General features: G+C 37.5%; 1 protein-coding gene across 10 annotated transcripts in view; it reads right to left on the reverse strand.

Annotated features, from left to right (window-relative positions):
- LOC139721565 (1-phosphatidylinositol 4,5-bisphosphate phosphodiesterase beta-4-like) overlaps positions 1 to 21356 on the reverse strand; it is a 181659-nt gene that overhangs the window by 140281 nt on the left and 20022 nt on the right. For 9 of the 10 annotated variants that reach the window (XM_071632897.1, XM_071632898.1, XM_071632896.1 and 6 more), the window contains exon 3: positions 2611 to 2691. The exons of the other annotated variant lie outside the window; for it this stretch is intronic. In XM_071632897.1, the coding sequence (XP_071488998.1) occupies positions 2611 to 2691 (81 nt within the window). The remainder of the gene's footprint in view (positions 1 to 2610; positions 2692 to 21356) is intronic. 10 annotated transcript variants of the gene reach the window in all.

A 21356-nucleotide genomic window follows, 5' to 3' on the forward strand; every position in this document is an offset into this window, starting at 1 on the left:
AGTCTGAGTAAAATTTTATGGCACAGCAATTAAAATTCCAATTGAAACTCTGACCAATTTACCACGGCCTTTGTGGGGATCACCTCGGAGGGTCGGTGTAAGAATAATGGCCGAAATTGTTTTTTGGGTCGAATAGATTCACTTGAAAGCTATACTATCTATTCCCTCTCCACCCACAAAAAAGTTTCCAGTTTTATCACTCTATAAGGAAAAGTCTTAATTACCTACCTCTACAATATACCAGCTTATCAATCTTCAATGTTGCAAAAGGGATAAATATACTTTGACCACCATCCACATGGCTGAAGGAAAATCATCAAGGTTTTAAAGCTTTTTAATGACACTAGCGACGTATACATGTACATTAAAATGGAAACAAACAATAACATTTTTTCACAACACAATATTTCTTGAATATGTGCAAACAAAATGTGCATCTGTCCTAGAAGACTGGTATAAACCTGCAATCTGAGAAACTCAGAAATTAGCAACATCTCATGTAAAAATCCACTTAGGTGTTTAATTTTGGCTTGTTTCAGTAATGAAACAAACACAGAGCCGATTACTTTGCACATTCAAATATCCTTGAGAAACAATGCTACATTTATGTCTTGCTCAAGAAAAATGAAATGTCCCCTTCCTTGACACATTACTCCATGAAACTAAGCTTCCACCATTCTATAACTTTTTTTCACTGCTTCAAATCCAAATTACTACACATTTTTTTTATTGAACATTCCCTTAAAGGTCCTACGTCAGTTCATACAACAAGCTTAAACATACACTGGATGATGGAGCATGTCATGTGTGGCACCGGTGTCTATAAGTTCGGTTGCCTGGATAAACACAGCCATTATATGATGGGAAGGATAAATCCACTAGAGTTATTAAAGCACCAAATCAATATTTGATCAAGAGCAGTTTTTGGTAAGCTGGATGCCACTTTACTTGGAAAGCAAATAATGTCTCCATTTTTAGGTCAGCGGAAGGCAGAATTGTCCGTACCAGCCATTTTGTTTAATGAGACAATTATATTTCCATCAGCCGAGATGTCTATTATGAGACAATAATATCTCCCATCTCCACACAGTCCTATTACTCCTTTATAAGTTATTTCTGTCAGTTTGTGTTTGCTCAGGTAAGTAAATGAAGGTATGATTTTCCTAAAACTTCAATGTGGGCCTATTTCACATAATATATTTGGGTTTCACTCCCCTTGAAAGACATACACTCATAGTAGTGATCAGAGGCCTTTTTTATCACAGGTTTTATCATTCTTGTAAGTTACAGTGATTATAGTTATAAAATCACAGTAACAACTCGAATGATCACAGCTGATTCAATATTTTCTGGCTGCTGCCATAGCAACTGCTGTTACTACAGTTAAAAAAAAAAAATCATTCATAATTTGTATAAAATCAGATGAATCTAAATGAATATGTACCACACAAATGTTCATACTCCCTTACTTTGCTCACAAATGCAAATTGATAATATCACTGCATTGTGGAATTTGAAAAAAAAAATAATGCCGTATCTTTTTCCCCCTTAAAATACATTCCTCAACATAGCATTGTCAGTAACTTTATATCTACAGATATCATTCTGAACTGAAAATACTGGAAAATTACAGCCACATAGCATTTTGAAGTGTGAAACTTGTCCCTCATGTAATACTGAAATGTTATGGGCATACTAAATTACTTTCTGCAATCTGGCAAACAAATTTCTCCCATGAGATGTTAACAAGCACAGTTAAATCCTGGCAAGATTTTCTCTTGCACAAACAGAAGAAACCATCTATCTACATTTCTTCCATTGCAAATGGGTCATTGGATGAAGGGTTCATATGAAACCAAATATGGTGTATCATGATATTGCCAACATGAGAGAAGTGGTGGATGACAGTATTTTGACTGTTAGCACTCTCTTGGTCACTTATTTTCTTTAAAATATAATTATGAGTGTGTGGATTATATCCTACCAAGAAGTTACCAAAATGTACTACATTGATTTATTTTTGATCTTTTGTTTTTCAAATGCATTGCATATCAATATACTGTAAACGTCAATATTTTCGCGCGATTAATTTTTCGCGCTGAGCGCCTCGAAAACGTATTCGCGGGTTCTTAAATTCGCACTCCGCAGCAGGTTACTTTACTGTAGTACACATTCACTGCTTTCATCCAAAGCCTCTGCTACATAGCTTGCTATGCCAGCGTACGACAAGCGACGTAGCGAGCGGCTCGACTGCGAGTACAAGCACTCAAATACGTAGTACAGCTGTGACTCTAGTACTGTAGTCACGGGGGACTGTAGCATCGATGCGTGCGGTGCACACATGCATGCTACAGTACACAGCAATCTAGGGTATCGTCTCTTCGCACAGTACTAGTAGCGTAAACATGCCTGTACATTGTACTACGTAGCAGTATCATCGATGAAGCGCACACAATTCATCCCGTTCAAAATGTGCGTAGAAAATTGTGAAGATATATTCGCGCGTTTTTGAATTCGCGCTAGCCGAGCGTAGCGCGAAATCCGCGAAAATTAATGTACCGCGAAAATTTCCACGTTTACAGTATTTGGACACAGTTGGTAAATACATACTCTGCCTTCACTTTTCCAGTAGATAAAGAACCCATATTCATCAACCTTGAAGAGACAGTTCTGCTCTATTGATCCAGAATCCTGTAGAAAATCAAAGGGAAATAATTGCACAAAAATCACATTACAAAAACATTCATTAGGCTATCCTGACATGAAATAATCTGCATTCAGCATTCATACAGAAATGTATCCTCAATAACAGTAAGAATAAATTCTCACTCCTTCTTGAAATAATATTTTATGAATATTAGGTTTGTCACATAATATTTTCTTTCATTTGTCAGCAAAAAAAAAAACTGACAGAGTTTGCAAATAAATCATTCCACATTGCACATTTTCAAACTGTTATCATCAATCACACCAGTTTCTCATTATCACAGAAGTCATGTTGTCATGGTTACGAAGTTGTTAAAGTAACAAGGCATGCAACCTTACACTGCCCCTCCACATTCAATCCACCATCAATTTGTTTTATGCCATGGTGAGAGAGCTGTGCTGTTTTGTTTCTATGGGAAAATGAAATATTGGGCTGACATTGCATGATCACAACATCTCCAGTAACTCAATTCTACCATGGGATTGCATGTTTGAGGGGTTAACCCCTAGACGCTCAGGTCATCAATCTTGGCCGACCCCCTCTGATGGGGGTGACCAAGACAGGGGGTCGATTCATTTCAGCAGCATAATACGCCACCTGCTGGGGGGTACACAGGTAGATCCACACCATAGGGGGCAACCTGTAGGAGGTGATGAAGGTTGTGGAATGGTATTTACCAATTTGTGTCACATTCTATGTCTTTGCAAATTGTTGGCCCTTCAGTTTTAAAGCGTGACTGTCGATGCATTGCATGGGCGTCAAACAACTATAAATGGTAATGTGATGTAGTTAGTGTGTACACTCTTGCCATGCATATAGAGCTTTTTCAGGTATTCATATGAAAAGATAATGTAAATGGCAAATCACAATTCCTATTGCTAGATATAACTTGAAGATGAATCATTCATCTATGATTTTGACTTAAGATTCTGATCATGGACCTAATATACAAAGACATTCCTGGTATTCTAATTAATTTATGCACTTGTACATCTCAAAAGCACCACAAAGACATTTTTAACATGCTTCACTGCTTTGATTCCATCATCGTCACTACCAGCAAGCGGGGAAAAGAACAAGATGGAGATTCGAGAAATCTAAAACTATATGCGCAGAAGAAAATAACTCACAAAAATCAAGTAAAGTGAATGTGCAGTTGTGGTGTATGTTAAGAAATCATGCCTCAAACAATTTCGCTTGGGAGAAGCAGACAGTTTTTAAAAGAAAGCTAACATTTTGGCAGAACGATTATCATTTGTGATCTCAATATTTCACTTTTCTGCAGCTTATTCCAGAGCAAAAAGGGATGGTAATGGTAGAGAACAAGTACATCTTGCCATTAGGCAAGGTCTATGCGTGTGTGAAAATGTGCAAATCAGCAATTACCCATCTTTTGACACAAAATTTGTCATGTTCTCAGGTTTTGCTGCTCCTCATCATCTGTATTTATTCAAAGACATTTCCATCTGAAAAAGGCACATCAGCAAAACAAGACTGAAATGAGGGAAACGATTCTTTTGTTAGTGATGATACATGATCACACAATCATGATTGTCCAGACACCTGAATGTACTCATTAAGATGCACATAATCAGGTGGCGGCGGTGATGATGGGATCAAAGAAAGACCTCCGTTCATAGTCTATGTGTCGTACGTCCATGTTCTGATGGTCCATTACTGCCTGCAGCCATGTGATCACGGGGTGGTGTGGAAGAATGCACTCATTTCATTCCCTTCCATTTTGTTAGTATCCCATGTATGACTGACATATATATACCATGGTTTGACCATTGCTTGCAGCGATCACAGAATTATAGTCCCGATTCTTCTACTTGCAAAATGGAATCACTGACATCTAAGATTGAAAACAAAAAACAAAACAACCAACTTCACAGACAAACCAGTCTGAACTAACCTCAGAAAAATACCAGATTTTGTTTGTGTGAAAGGGCCTTGACACATAAACATTAGTCATTTGATCTTGTCGAAATTCACTACGGAGTAAAAGTCACATCTGAAAGTGATATCAGCAAATTGCCTTGATTTCAGCTACTCTAGCTAGTGACCAACTGGTCCTACCAGCGCTAACAAAAAGAGCAAGTGAAAGCGTAGCATATTGTGCACTGCCTAACCTGTAGTAAGTCAAATTGAATAGATGACGAAAGAATTTGTCCAAACAAAGCAAATCTAAATGAAAAGGGAGCTAAATCTTCGAGCCAACTCAAAAGCAATGTATCTCCACTATTAATGTCAGTCACATACTAATATAAAAAAGAAAAACTACAATGTATACTTGAGCTCGTCACTGGGACGAGGAAGGTTATTCAAGATGTCAGTAGAAACGTGCACTTTGAAACTACAGTTGTACATGTATGAAGGAATATTTTAACAGTGTAGCAGCCAGCATTTTGCTGAATTCATACATGATATGCAAGATTGTGCAAGTAACCAATGTGAGGTACAATCCAAGTTTTGAATTTTGCTTTTAGTTTATGGATATTTCAGGTTTTATGACTAGTTTTAATTCAGGACAAGCACTGAATTGGGACAGATTTCTTTATCCAGAGTTATCCCAACTATTGGATATTCACTTGTGACTTAAGTCACTGTCTGTTCTGCATGAGAAATCACAATTTTGCCATTCACAGAATTAAACAGGTATATTGCTTTCATGGAATAGTTAATGAAAGTGTATTTATTTCATTTCCAATTATCTTTCATGACAAGGAACATCTATGTATCCATATAATCACAGCAAAGTTTTACCTTTTTGGAGTTATAAGAGATATTTGAATGTTCAGCCTCATCAGAGTAATTTCTTCCTCATTTTATACCATTCTGATCCCTTACTCCATTTATCTAAAAAGAATGAAAGTTACATTTCCCCAGACTATTAATATATTGCCTTTGATGAACTAGTACATGTATAGTATTTATAATCAAAATGAATAATTTCCTAATTTTACAAAATACATATTTTCCTGATTGCAATGAAAATTACACTAAACATCTCACAAATCTTTGGAGACAAATAAGAGAAAATTCAGTAAGAACTTTGAACCAAGGCAAGACAGCTGTTTTACATGACCCTTTCAAGTATAATCAGTTAATGAGAAAAATGCTTCACATTCATTATTGCAGGTCATGCATGGCACACTGTGTAGAGTAACCTTATCATGTGTTGTCATTCTACTTCATTCCATTGGCATCTCGCTGTATCAAATATTCCCTTGGAAAATTCCACAGAGCTTCCTGAGGGGCCTTAAATAAGAGGGATATTCTCTTCAGCTGTCAGTAGCCATTTTGATATCAGTGCCATGATGCATTCATTCAGTCAGCCAAGTCATCATGCTGTTCTTCAATAATGTGAGGCTATCTTGGATAAAGACTGAAGTGACTGTAAGCAGGGCTTGAAAATGTGATAATGTTAAACAGATCTATGCTGCTTTGAGATCCTTCAGGGGTACAGAATTTCATCACATTGTCTGTTTGTCTATGTACCCATTAATTAATAAATCACACTTTTTTTTTCTTTTTAAGGCAAACTTCAATAGAATCAAACTGAATTGAGCTGAAATTGAACTCAAGTTACAATTTTCAATTCAAGCTGCAGAAGCTTCAACATGATGCTGTTCCTAATTCATTTATGAACATACTTTTATTCTGAATTCACCTGCAGTATAGAACTTGTACTTTAATGATTTGGCACAATATACATTGTATCCCCCCAAAATGTCATTGAAGCTTTATAGAATGGGCAGGTTTAGGGGGCAAACAGCTTCGAAGATGACCGATGTCAACAAAAGCACAAATGGAAAGGTCCTGCTGTTGTTGCCAATGTCCTTGTTGACATATCTATAGAAATGCACTCCATATTAAGTTTCAGTAACCCACTTTAACACACATAATTTTTCCTCATCAAATCCATAAGATCCAGAGCAAACCTGCATTTAAGAACCAATCGAGGCAGTTTTGGTTTAGTCTTCTCAATGCATCACAACACAGATTCTTTGCAGTCTCTCCCAATTTCAACAAATTTTACCCTAGAGGGATTGGAGTCAAAGCAGCGGTTTTAAAGTTTGACCTTTGTGATCAGCATTTTGTAGATGGGGGGGGGAGAGGTCAATTTTCCCTTGAATGCTGCAATTCATATACTGTAAAACACAATATATTCATGGCATGAGAATTTCGCGAATTGGAGCCGACGGCCTTTCTCGCAGCACGAAATATCCGCGACTTGCCACTGGCATCCAATGCATATTGTGTGGGCAAGAACTTTCGCGTGCATTTTAATTTTGCGAATGTTGCCGCTTGTGAAATTCGCGAAATTAAAATGCGCACGAACATTCGTTTTACAGTAACTTTAATGCTCCTCCTGATACCAACATACAAGAAATCTACTCGCTTCTCTCCTCAGTAATACAACTGTTTAAAGGGAAATTCTACTCCAAACATGATGTGGATTTAGTGAATACAGCATCTGGAACGTGTCAATGAAGTTTGGAAAAAATCAGACAATCCATACAGAAGTTATGATTTTTTTAAGGTTTGGTTAAATGCATGTTCCATCATTGCTGGATGACATGTCTTCATGACATCATGATGAGCTTGTGATGAGCTTGAAAAAAAGAATACATTTTCAAGCTCTACAAAATATTAGGGGTACATTTCCTTTGTCTCTTCTTCTTTTCATCTCTTTTTCATTCTTTTCTTCCTATCTTCACACTTTCTTAGTCCCATCCATCTTCTCTCTTGTACCCTATCTACATTCTTGCTTTAATCTTCCTAATCATCCAATTCCACATCATTACCACAGCTCCTGGAACCTTACATTAGATTAAGTTACTATTAAAGCAGTATCTATTGTGCAAAAATATCCATCAAGAAGCACTGAAGTTTGCACAACAGAAGGCATTCTACTTAAGGGTGGAATTTGTGAAATTCATTTCAGACAATTTCACATGCAAACCAAATGAGAACCTAAAGACCGATGAACAGACAATGAAATTAAGAATGTGAGTTTCCAGACAGTAATTATCATTCCCTCTGGGCAATCTCACAGAACATTGCAACAGCGTATGTAATTTCTTTTTTGTATCTTATACGTCTTCATGTTTTGTCTTCTTTAAAGCTTTATATCACTTAAATATTCAAATTCAAATTCAAATTCAAATTCAAATTTATTTCACATGCTAAAAAGAAAACATCACGTTCACAATAAAACAGAAGAGAAAAATATTCAAACAGACATAGCACGTGAGGGATCAGTAAAGGCCGTATGAAGCCTATCGAGGCCGATTCCCTTACAAACAATAAATAGTACGCAATTTCCAACAAATGTACATCAAGGAACAAAAACAACAAAGAAACATCACAACAATAAAAAAAGAAAAGAAAAAAAAGTGGCAAAATTATTACAATAATTACTCAATTGCACTTTGTATTAATGACATTTTATATTTACGTTTAAAAGAGGACAGTGTTGGACTCTCTTTAATAAAAGTTGGCAACTCATTCCAGCATTTTGCTCCAGTGTATCTAATTGTAGTCTTAGAGAACTTATATCTGTAAAAAGGTAAACATATCTCATTGGCACGTCTAGTGTTGTAGGCATGGATTGCACTATTTGGGGTAAACGAATTATGGAACGTGACAGGTAAGACACCTTTAAAGTATGAAAACATAAATGTAGCCACTTGAAATTGCACAATTTGATCAATTTTCAAAATTTTCAATTTCTTAAACAGTACTGCAGTGTGTGCAAACGGATCTACATTACAGAGTATTCTTATTGCACGCTTTTGTAACATCAAGACACGATTCAATAAATATAATGAACTATGACCCCATATTATTGCACAATACGTTAAATGTGGGGAGATCATTGTATGATACATAGTTAATAGAATTTTTGAAGGAAATATATGTTTCAGATAATTCATAACACCAACAATTCTACTTATTTTGATACAAATATCATCAAAATGACCTTTCCATGTTAATCCATCATCAATTGTAACACCAAGAAATTTTACTCTGTTAACCTGCTTGATTTTGACATTACCTATATATATTTGTAAAACATCTTCATCTATTACCTTATTTTTTGTCTTAAATACCATGTAACATGTTTTATCAATATTTATAACCAAACGATTTGCAGTAAACCAGGAATACACTTTCTGCATTTCTGAATTTATCATATTATTAACTTCATGCACATCCCGGCCTGAAAAAAATAGGTTTGTATCATCTGCAAATAATATGGAATATAAATTAGGGCTTACAAACTGCAAATCATTAACAAAAAGCAAAAAGAGAAGAGGACCCAGTACAGAACCTTGTGGAACGCCTGTATTCACATGGCACAATTCTGATTTTTTATTATTTACAACTGTATATTGTACACGATTTGATAAATAACTTTTAAACCAGTTCAAAACATTTCCTCTTATTCCATAATATTCTAATTTCATAATAAGTATTCTATGATCTATACAATCAAATGCTTTTGTTAAATCTAAGAATATTCCGACCAAAAATTCATGATTTTCAAATGCATTTGATATTCTTTCCATCAATTTAAGTAGTGCCATATATGTAGAATAACCTTGTCTAAACCCAAACTGCTGATGATACAAAATATTATTGCTGTCAATAAATGATATCAATCGAGCATAAACTAATTTTTCAAACAATTTAGTAAAAACTGACAACAATGATATTGGCCTATAATTTTGTAGCTGGTGTTTGTCCCCCTTCTTAAAAACTGGAATTACTTTTGCTACTTTAAGTTGTCGTGGGAATATCCCACTTTCCAAAGATGAATTCAATATTGCACACAGGGGTTCCATTATAAAACATATTGATTTCTTGAATACATTGACGTGAATATCGTCATCACCAGGACTCTTATTTACTTTCAAATCATTGACAATAGCTAGCATTTCCGATATAGTAATAGGCTTAAAAAACATAGATTGGCTATAGGAATTGCGCAGGTAAGTATAAGCAGAAGCAGATGCATTGGACACTTCTGATACGATATTTCTACCTATTGCACAAAAATACTCATTAAAATGTGTTGCTACAGACTCTGCAGAATCGATACACTGATCATTGACTTGCAATGATTCAATATGATTATTCTGCCTTTGTTTATTCATAACATCATTAATAAGAGACCATGTTTTCTTTAAATTCCCACGCACACAACTAAATTTCCTGTAATAATACTCACGCTTCCTTTTACGTATTTCCTTATTAACTAAATTCCTATACTGTTTAAATTTCTGTTCATTGGTGGCTGTACGATTCCTGAGATACTTACGATATAATAAATACTTCTTTTTACACATTTTTCTAAGCGTGCTATTAAACCATGGTTTGTCATTCCTTCTCACTCTGTGCACACATGTTTGTAGCGGAAAACACTTATTATAGAACAGGAGATATTTGGCAAGAAAGGCATCGAATTTATCATCTACATTGTGCATATTGAGGATGTACTCCCAGTTACACGTATAAAGCATATTACAGAAATACTGTATAGATGGGTCATCAAAGACACGTCTAGATCTGTTGCCTTCAATGTTGCTGTAAAAGTTGCATCTTATAATAGTAAATATCGGTAAATGGTCACTAACATCACATGTAAATATCCCGGATATGACAATACTCTCTAGATTATTAACAAAAATATTATCTAGAAGTGTTGATGACTGTGTTGTTATTCTAGTGGGTTTTGAAATTACCGGAGAAAATGAATATGATGAAAACATGTCGATGAAAGCATCAACAGTCGACACAGATGACAATAAATTTACATTAAAATCCCCGACCACATAACAGCTTTTCTTTTCCCTCATAATCTTGTGAAATGGCAATTCTATGGCATGCAGAAACTGGGAAATAGATGCAGCAGGTGGCCTATATACAACTGTTACTATAATGTTTTCACTTTGACAGTATATCTCAATACATACCATTTCAATGTTATCATCAAATAATTCCAAATCTGTCCTTCTCTTGAATTTCAAATCTTGACGTATATAAAAACCAACTCCTCCACCACGTTTATCACAGCGTCTGTTATCTACAAATGTGTAACCGGGTAAAACGCACAATGAACTTTCTTGTGTCTTTAGCCAGGTTTCTGTTACAGCAATGAGTGAAAATTGGTGCCTAAAATTTTGTAAAAATGTGTCCATATTATCAAAATTCTTCTTTATACTTCTGCAGTTAAAGTGACAGATCGATAAGTGGTTGTCCATGTCTAAATCTTTCAGAGAATTATCAAATTGCACTGGAAGATAGTAATTAGAATTGTGTTCAAAATATCCATTTCGAGTATGCTGGCTTAAGTTGCCGTAACAAGTTGAGCACTGCCCATTAGGCCTACTATCATTCAGGTTAAAATCAATTTGCCGGTCACAAGTAACACATACATGTACAGAGTTAAAAGACATTACGAGAATAACAAAGCATAGCATAAATATAAAAGAACTATAAAATGTAAAAAAGCACAAAATTTATTGCAACGGGTGATGCCTGGAGAATTTAAAACATATCGTATTACAACAGTATACTAAAGTCATAGTGTGGTGACGGAACTATATGTTATATACAAATTAAAAGAATTTACCTGAGTACAGTATACTTCCAACTGAATGTAGTTACAATCTATCCAGATCATTCTTGTTGTGGATCTGCTTTCGCATAGTCTTTATTCACTTGAAATGAAGTTACTGAATATTATAAAAACAAGAAAAAGAATGAATATCGCCCTTTGTCTTCCGCCATCCAATCTTCTTCAGTCAACTTCCATTTAATCCTCTGCATGCCAAGTTTATTTCCTGTTCATAGTTACATGTTTATGTGTGTGAAATTCGTGCACATTTGCCGCATTGGCACAGAAAGGGTTAATGAATTGTCTCCATATATTGAAATGTGCATCCTTCTTTTCTCACCTGCCTGGAGGACATTATTCTGTGTCTGGTTGTCTGTCATGTTTGCGAACATTAATTATTCATCTTCCAACCCTGACTTCCTTCAGGGTTGTGACTGCTGACTGAATCGGAAGCATGATGGATGCAGTCGTTAATCATTCATCCCGCTCAAATTGAAGCGTTACTCCCCACTCTTCTCCCTGCAGAGGGAAAGATGTCATTTCCTCTTCTCACAGGTGACATCATGGGTGTTCTTTCAAAATCTCATGCCATGCACAAAACTTATTATGAGACAGAGGCACGCCCAGATGCTGCGAAGATGGTGATGAAGAATTATTACCACTACATAACAACGATGCACACCAGCTTGTATCCACACACAAATTTGACATGCTGGAGCTATATTGACAAAGGTAGTTTCAATCAAATCCAAGTTTAAACGTAGTCCATGAAGTTAAAACATGCCCCAAAGAGGTGCACCTCGCGCAAGTGTCAGTGTACATTCAGTATTGGATGTTTGTTGGCCTGCATGATGTGTGTCATGAATTTACGCAGTAGACTCACTTTTTCCATGGACTAGTTTTGAATTACTGCAAACGTTGATATTTTCGTGCTATCAACTTTTTGCACTGAGCACCTCAAATACATGTTCATGGGTTCTTGAATTTGTGCTGCAGAATTGTCAACCCATTCACAATGTGCAGAGCATATTGTGAGGATATTTTTGCAGGTTTAAGATCTTGCACTAGCAAAAGTAGCGCGAAATACGCAAAAATTAACGTACCACAAAAATTTCTGTGTTTACAGTACTTTTGTGAATTAACACACTCACACTACACATTGAACGGTACACATCAATCATTGTATAAAAGTTGTCCAGGTCCAATGCTTCAATACACACATCCATAATACAGACACTGCGAGTGTGAAAGGTTGGGCCTTACAGATGTTGTATTTAAAGGTCAATTCTAACACTTCATGGTCCAGAACCATGCACAAAGAACTAGCCAGATAAGCACTTATGCGAACAATGGGCTTACCCGGTATATTGCCCAACACCGAGCAGCACACAATACGAATAGCCCATCATATTATGTATTCTATTTTGTGACAGCTTTTTCCTGAAGTTTACTGACATAATGTAAAATCCTCAATACAAAATATTGCCTCCTGCAACACAAAATGAATGTACATTAATCTCTCTTGGTGCATGATACCAACTTCGCTACTTGGAACAGATATTACTTCCTTCTCATTCTGTTCGGTAATGGTTCAAGCACTCTTCTTACCAGTCTCAATTTGCAAAAATAAAACTATGTATGCAGGCAACAAAATTCCAATGCCAGTTTTGTGGTTGGGTGTCTACAAAGGCAAGAAACATTTTGCCATTTCAGCATGACTGTATGGGATGTTTGGGATACCAACTGGTGTTTAATATTGATGTGTGTGGAAAGCTTTAAAATTTGCCCTGTTGCATATACTATACAAATAGTGAATGGTCACGAGTGCAACGAGTAAAGACCATACACTATTTGATTTATACAACGTCCAAGTAGATCTTTTTGGTCTAAGTAGGCCTAGAAGTCTATATATGTATGAAATATATAGCCATACTTACATGTGGATCCACTGCAATTCTCTTTCTGGCTTGTGCAATCAGTGTAGATACAGGTCACAGCTATACTAGCGCTCATACACGTACACTTAGCACTACGTAGGCCTACGTATGCGCATGCATGTACCGCACACGTACACTGCGCTAGCTGCATGCGATCCTCAATATGCAACACACAGTACACACAGTACCGTACAATTTCTCGAACCGTGGAATAGAACGAAAAAATCGAACCAAGTTGCAAGCAAAAATAGAACCAAAATTGCACGGCGCGTTGAATGGAGTACTTATTGAATATCACGTCACCAACAATCCTCCAATCAAATTACAAGGATCTACTTGGACGTTGTATAAAACTGTCTAAACTCAAAAGGTGGCAGCACTATTTCATTTCCATGACAATGTGTTGACAATGTTGTGCCAGTGCAGTGTGAGCTCTATCTGATTGTAAAAGAAAAACGTGGAGCACCATCCACATTTCCAAACTAAAATAGTTTAGTAAATTTTCTCAGCAAGAATGATGTGTGTGTAAAAGGAATACCAAGTTAAAAGCTCTGAAAATGGATTTCTATTGTGAACTTACATTATCTTAGTCATGATAAAAAGGGACAACTTAGATGCAATTACAGCATGATACTGTAAAACAAAATATTTTCGCGGCATGGAATTTTCGTGGCATGGAATTTTCGCGAGTTGCCTCTAACATTAAATGCATACAGTGTAGATAAGAACTTTGACATGCATTTTTATTTCGCAAATCTTGGCTCTCACAAAATTCGCAAAATTCAAATGCACGCAAACATTCCTCATTTTACAGTATGCTCTGCCCGTGCCTGATGCACATTACTCCGCATTACCTGAAGTGCACATGTGTAACACCGAAAGTATGACCCCGCTTGACCTCCACATATGTTCGCGTGGTAGCACGACTGGATCATCTCATTCACTTGCACATAGCGTACGGCCAGCGTACGGACATGACTTTAACAATGAAATATGTTAACATTTATATGTGATAGGGAGAGTTACTTCTAAGAGTTCTTCCCACAGCATGTTGTTGCTGCTACTTTATTCAGGGTAAGATGAATTCTAAAATTGAAGGAAGGATCAGTGAACTTGGAAATCATGTCAGGGAAATGTGATATCTTGCTGTTAGTGACAAAGTGATCCACCTTCATACAAGTAGTGTACTGCAAATGATCAACAAGTTTCTCACACTCAGTGTAAATGGAGCATGTGTTAAGATTGAAAATGCCCACTATGCCTGAAGATCACAATGACATACGCAAAATAAACTATATAAATGCATAATGTACATCTATCTTTAAACTATATTAAATATTTATGGAAAGAAGTTAGCCTCCTTTTCTTCTTGATCAAAAGAAAATCTCTGTAACTGCATGGGTGTCAGTGTTGGAGACAATGACTGTGTGGGACAAACAAACAAAATTAATGAGCAATTGATGTGTGGCGGACCACACACTCATCTGCCACACACGATTCCGTCATTAGCAACGCAGAGTTGATTGCGCAAGTCTCAGCTCATCACAGTGCTTGCGCCAGATGCTAAAAGGTACATTAGTTAATGCCTATTGTGGCTTTCTTGAAGGGGCCAAGTAGAGGCAAATGGATGCACTGGACTTCACTATGCGGTCATTCCGGACCTCTGAGTCATGCAATTTACCATGCATCTGCATCCATTGATCAATTATACCAACCACCATGTTGTTGTTGCTTTTTCCCCCGCAAAATGGAGTGAATAAACTGACCAAAACATTGACCGCCAAAAGCAATGCACTCAAATGTGTTCAGGCTTTGCAGTTGCTGCAGGTGCTTTGGTAAGGGAGGGGGGGGGGGGGGGTCACCCTGGAAAGGATACAGACCAAAGTATTTTGATTGCTGACCATTACATACGGTTTTTTGTTGTTGTTTTTTGTATTACAATGGATTAAATATCAAGTTTCCCGTAAACTGTGAGCTTACAAACATCTGTATTAAGTGCCTAATAAACGTATTGCATTATTATTATCATTATTATTACCATTTTTAATATTATTATTATTAATAATCTTTTATTCCTAAATAAAATCTATTAGGTAAAAGGATATCTTTACTCAAAAAGTCTTTATCTCTCCCCTCTCATGGCTTTCTGTTAAGGACACAATCGGCTTTATTCCACCATTGCGATGGAACTAATCACTGTGAGATGGAAGGGAGTTCTCTGACAGACTCCTGAATTAAAGGAACACAGTGCACTTTTCAATGAGATTTTCAATGACAAAAGTCTGCAATCCGTAATAGCAACGGTATCTCCATGTTGAAATATCATTTTTAGCAGTTCAGTAATCTTATTTTCATTGAGAGAGAACTAAAGCCCTTCTTGGTTTGAACAGATCTTCATTCCCAGTGTTTGCCTCAAGAGGCTGTCTGTAGTGCTTGCACCTGTTTACCGGTAGTCTAGATGCATTGAATGAAAATCCTTAAATTGTTTTTCACATATTTTAACACTCAATACAGCTTCTTGAATACATGGAGCTGAGGTGTTGTTTACAGCCCGTGGCACTTTAACCAGTGGAATAGCGATAATAGATATACTTTTATTTCAACAGATACACACACACACGCACACAGACAGGCATGTAAATTTATTTTTTTAAAGAAATCCACAGAGACAGGTAGTGAGGTACATTCTCTGATACACAAGGTGTCAAGAACTGAAAATGGTTCTCAAGTATTAGCCTTGTGAACAATTGTGAGCAGATGAGGCCTGTTCTCATTGCAAGACCAGAGTGGACGGACTCCCCCTCCACCCCCCCCCCCCACCCTTTTGAGCCCCCAAAATGTCCTCACATTAATCTTACTGAGCTCAGTTTCTGACCACTAGATAGACTTTTTATGAAATAGGGCCAATGGTAGTCTGCAGTCTGTACATCTGAACTGTCTAGCACCACCATTTAGTGGAACTATCACTCCTCGCCTTTTGTTGTACTGTAAAGCCATGCTATATACGCCCATGAAAACAGATATAAAACAGTCCAGGGCTACAGCATGGAAGGTTACTCTTTGTAGCTCACTCTATCCCAGGTGGCTAATCTTCAACTGACACTTAATCACTAAAACCTTTTGATCACGCTTACAGAGTAATTCTATGAAGCAGTGTATCCAGTTTATTTGCTATGTCTTCATTACAGCCAAAAGCTTTGCGACTTGTGTATTGAGAGTTCATTCACTTTAAATTTTACTTTGTGTAGGACATACTTGTTTCCAGAGTTTTATCACTCCAAATGCAAGCATGTTTCACTGACAGCTGCCATTCCAGATGCTTGCTTGCCTGTGGCCGAGGAAATCGAAGTCAATATCCATTAAACACATTTATAAAAATAATTTCCATTTCAATCTGCAGTGAGAAAATAATATAAAAGCACTCTAATCTATAATCAGCAACCAACACTGGTACCATTTATCAAAACTATTTTCTCTTTTTCTTTTTGGTCAATTTTTGATCAGAATATTCTGATACAAACCAATTCCCAATGCTTATTTAAAGAGAAAAAATGAAGGCAATCCACACTGAAATTACATCAACTGCCTCATCTTGCTATAAGTTTTTCTCTTTTGGAAGAAGATAATGGATATGCAGATATTATAACATGTGGGACATAAACACACACATATATGTGACCCGCTACAACAAAAAGGTCCTAAACTCGCACACGGTCGAAGCCGTGAAAATCCAGTTTGAAGTCAGAGCATTAAATTTGGTCAAAACTTTCGATTTTCTGATTTTGATATATTATTGGAGTATAACGTGTCTTCTATCATCTGTCGAAATTTTGAAGCAAAATGATCAAAGGAAAGATAAAAAAATAGCGTTTTTCTGAGCCATGTTTTTTGGCGTTTCAACGAAGCAGAAGCTGGTTCGAAAATTTGGATTGAGCGCCAAAGATAGGTTTCGCCCCTAACAACGACCAGAGTGATCTCATTGGTCAGTTTGCTGCTTGCTGCTAACCGAAGCGTGAAGCTCGCACACTGCCCAGTCGACTGGTACGTGTGGGCGGGGTGCGCTATGATCAGCCGCTTCTCACATCCTGGTCACTGATTGGTTGGTGAGGAGACCGCCAACACTGACGTGCTTGAATGAACCCTTCCGGGGTTGATAGGGCTTACCTTCTATTGTCCAGAGGTGAAAACTGACTTGCGTGTCCCTTGATCGCGATTGCGTCGAAAGGAAGACTTTTAGGGCGCTTTTCTCGAAACAGTGATTTTCCAGACGTCTCGACATGCTCTCTTTTAAACATTGATATCTCTGCAGCCGATTATCTTTATAAAATGTGTTATCAATTTAAAGCAGAAAGATTAGGGGATTACATCATGCAATTTTCAAATAATCGACCTCGCCCAACTTTAGGATCATTTTTTTGTAGCGGGTCACATACTCTTTTCACATGAGCACTACATACAAGAGACCCAGTGGGTCTAGTGCTCACCTGAGTATTGCAAAGTTCACCTTCCACGCATTCTTGCAGACTATTACCGAACAGAACAACATAGCAAACTTGGCCCAGCTTTATGTTTGTTTGGTTTCTTGGGGGGGGGGGGGGGGGGAGGGGGATGATATCCATTTATATTCTATCATACTAGCCATTATAACTGCCAAATTGGGGGAAAAAATTGAAAACACATTTTCAAACAGAATATCAAAATGTTAAAACTAGCCTCTAGCTTGGTCCTAGCCCCAAGGGTTCATCCCTGAATCTGCCATAAAAAATGGAAGTACTTGGCACTGACTCTGTCCTCTCTGGTTACAGAGGGGAGTGATATGTTTGTTTGTTTTTCTTTTTAATTCTTTAGTTTGGAGGCTTTATGGTGCTCTGGAGGTACCTCAGGGGGCATGGTGCCCTTTTGACCAAGTATATATTCTATCACCTGCCGAGTTTGCTGAAAAATTGACCATGCATTATTGAGAAGATGGCCCCATAAGGGCCATCCCTGGATCTGCCATAAAGAAACCTGAAAGTACTTTTACACTGTATGATTGTAATTTACACAAAGTATTTCTGGTAATAGATGGAAAATATCTTTACAGATTCTCTAATTTGCAGTCAGGGCCTCAGGGGCATGATCTATTTGTACAAACACATCACTGTATGTATTCTGTGATCCTAGAGATAATACCTGCCAAGTTTGGTAACAAATTTCACCATGCATTTTCAAGAAGATGATGAAATTATGTAAAAATTGGCTCTAACTTTGGTCTCCCCCCCCCCCCCCCACTGGGCCAAAATGGTGGCATCCCTGGATCTGACATGAACAAACTGCACTTATACACGAAACATACTTTCTCATTGAAGTTAAGCTCTGTCATTTGTGGCATTGCAGATATAACAATTTTAATATATTCTCTTATTTGGTAGATCTTAACCCCCTAGTGGGGCATGGTGCCCATTTGTACAAATATATTTCATCACCTGCTTAGGTATTATTCAGTTTGATTGGATCCTTAATGGTTCAAGCTAACATGGATAAATGACAAAAACTGAAATAGACCCCGTTTACAGTGCGGGGCTCGGCCCGGGCTTTTCATTCAAACCTTTCAATATGTTGTCGTAGTGGCGCTCTGCTTGTAAACAAATGCAATTTGGTATAGTCTGGTTTTCTAACCCTTTGCCAACTGGTTTCCGTTCGTCGCCGTTCGGGCAAAGGTCTTTGCAAAAGGATAAATCCTTTGCAGGACAAAACCACTTTAAACTATACTAGTTTTTGATGTTGAGGGAGTTAATATCCTGAATAGCAAAACAGTACGGACAGAGGGTCTGGAAGCCAGACTAAAATTTGCCGCGCATTTGGCCCAGTTTGCATTTACACTGAGAAAAGGCCAGGCTCAGCCACGGCCGAGACCACCTCCACAGCGTGGCCATATGCGCGGCCAATTTTGGTCCTGCATTTGGCCTTTTGCGCGTTTACACTGAAATGAAGGCGGGCTCGGCAGCGGCCGAGCCGCGGCCCAGCCCCGCACTGTAAACGGGGTCATAGAGATGAAATATACTTCACTCAATATACTGTTTACGCCATATATTTCGCGGGTCTAAATTTTCGCGAATCGGGAATTCCCGACGATTTCGCGAGTGGTTAAATTCGCAATCGTGAAGTCCTGTACTGGACGGAGAAATGTACATGCGTACGTCATATCCACATCAGGATCAGAGTCAATATTTTCGCGTGTCTTTAATTTCGCGAATATATAGCGCCTGACTTGCGAAATTCGCGAAAATAAAAACCTTACGAAATATTCGGCGTATACAGTAATTACTCCTGATGAGAAAATATAATCATCTTACATTCCATCCTTGGAATGACAAACTTGAACTGTATTTCACAAACCAACCTTTGGGCCTTGGGCCAGTGTAAATACAGCGACATTTCATGAAATGGTTCAGTTAGGTCAAGTAAAAACAACTGTTGTTTCTTGTCCATGCCCGCATCATTTTTGTTTTCAGCCGCATTATTTCTTTTTTTAAATGATAAAAAGGCATGTATCATACCGTACTTAAAACAAAATTAGTGCACCTGAATAGCATTGTGCAGTGGATCAGCCATTTTTCAAACATTGCATTGACTGTATTCTAGAAAGGCAAAAAAAAAAAAAAATGAAATAAAGTGCCCGCACACTCCTTTTTTCCAAAAAAGTTAGGAGTACAAACTAATATTTTGTCTTTACTTGGCCTTATCTGAAGGTTATGAGGATACTCATGAAACAGTAAAAAGAAAATATTGTACATGTGCTTCAATAATCTACTGAAGATGTGGATGAAGGCCGCATAAACATCCAACATCATAATAAGGAAGAAAATGCATCACAGCTGCTCATAGGGAGAAAATGAAAAAGCTGCCGATTTGAGACAAATGAAGCAGTTTGTTTCTTCTTCTTTTTTCATGTTTTTTTTTCATATGTGTACACTTACACACACACACACACACACACACACATGCAAGCTTTCACTTTCCCAGTCAGTATTGACACACACATAAACCTACCACTCTTCCCACTTTCTTCAGAGATAATTACGTGCACAGCTCAGCTTACCAGGAAGCATGTAGAATAAAAAAAAGTGTGATATGCTTCACACCTAATTGTGAAATGCAGTGTCTAGAAATAATTGGCATTAGTCATGGTTACATTAACACTCACATCTGCACCAAAACGGATGGGGTAATTCAAGTGAAAAAAAAAAGAGAAGAAAAAAAATAACACCTTGTCATCCTGGCAAAGGCTTTGATAAATAATGATGAAACAAAACAAAACTTCTTTGTGAGGAGATTGCCTGCTGCATTTTTTATGAACTGTGCGCACACACACACACATACACACATACACTTATCCCTTGGGTTTACTATGCTTACACTATTTCTTTTTTTTTATGTTGTTTAGAATTCACACATTAAACTGGCCGTTATCTTGTTAAACAATAAACCCACAATCTCATGATATGCACAAAATTATTTCTGAACAATATTGACAATCAGCAGGTACTCAACAATAACGTGCAAGGCATTGCTTTCCTTGAAATGAAAAGTGTGATCAACATACAAGGCATTACGCTAGCCTTCCTCCTGTTTGTTTCTTTTCTCTATTTGTATCCCAGCCACTCTCAAGACATGAAGAAACCTGGAGGAGGTTGCACTGCCTAAATTTACACAACATCATACATATTTTGAGCCAGCCATGCTGACTGAAGGCAGCGGAGCATGAAGAGCGGTTCTAAAATTACACAGTCTCAAGAAACTCTGAGCAGCGTGAATGTAACAATGCATGCCCTGAACTTGACATGAGCAGGTAGGTTATAACAGAGTCAGAGCAGACGAGTAGAAGGGAGAGTTAGAAGCAGTGTTTGTATGTGTGTAGGTGTGTGTGTGGGGGGGGGGGGGGGGGGACAGGGGACGGTAAGCTGTCTTCGCACAGTGAAATATATGCAATGGGGCCTTGATATGCGGGCATCATCCAGGCAGTGATAAAAGGTCAGTATCTTGGTTGTGTCGGTGCCAAGATGAGTTGTGGGTGTTGATACAGGCAGGGTGTGGGCTGAGG

The sequence above is a fragment of the Diadema antillarum genome, unplaced genomic scaffold, assembly GCF_040938485.1.
Source record: "Diadema antillarum isolate AM-2024a unplaced genomic scaffold, OU_Dant_1.0 scf00000145, whole genome shotgun sequence".
NCBI classification, from domain to species: Eukaryota; Metazoa; Echinodermata; class Echinoidea; order Diadematoida; family Diadematidae; genus Diadema; species Diadema antillarum.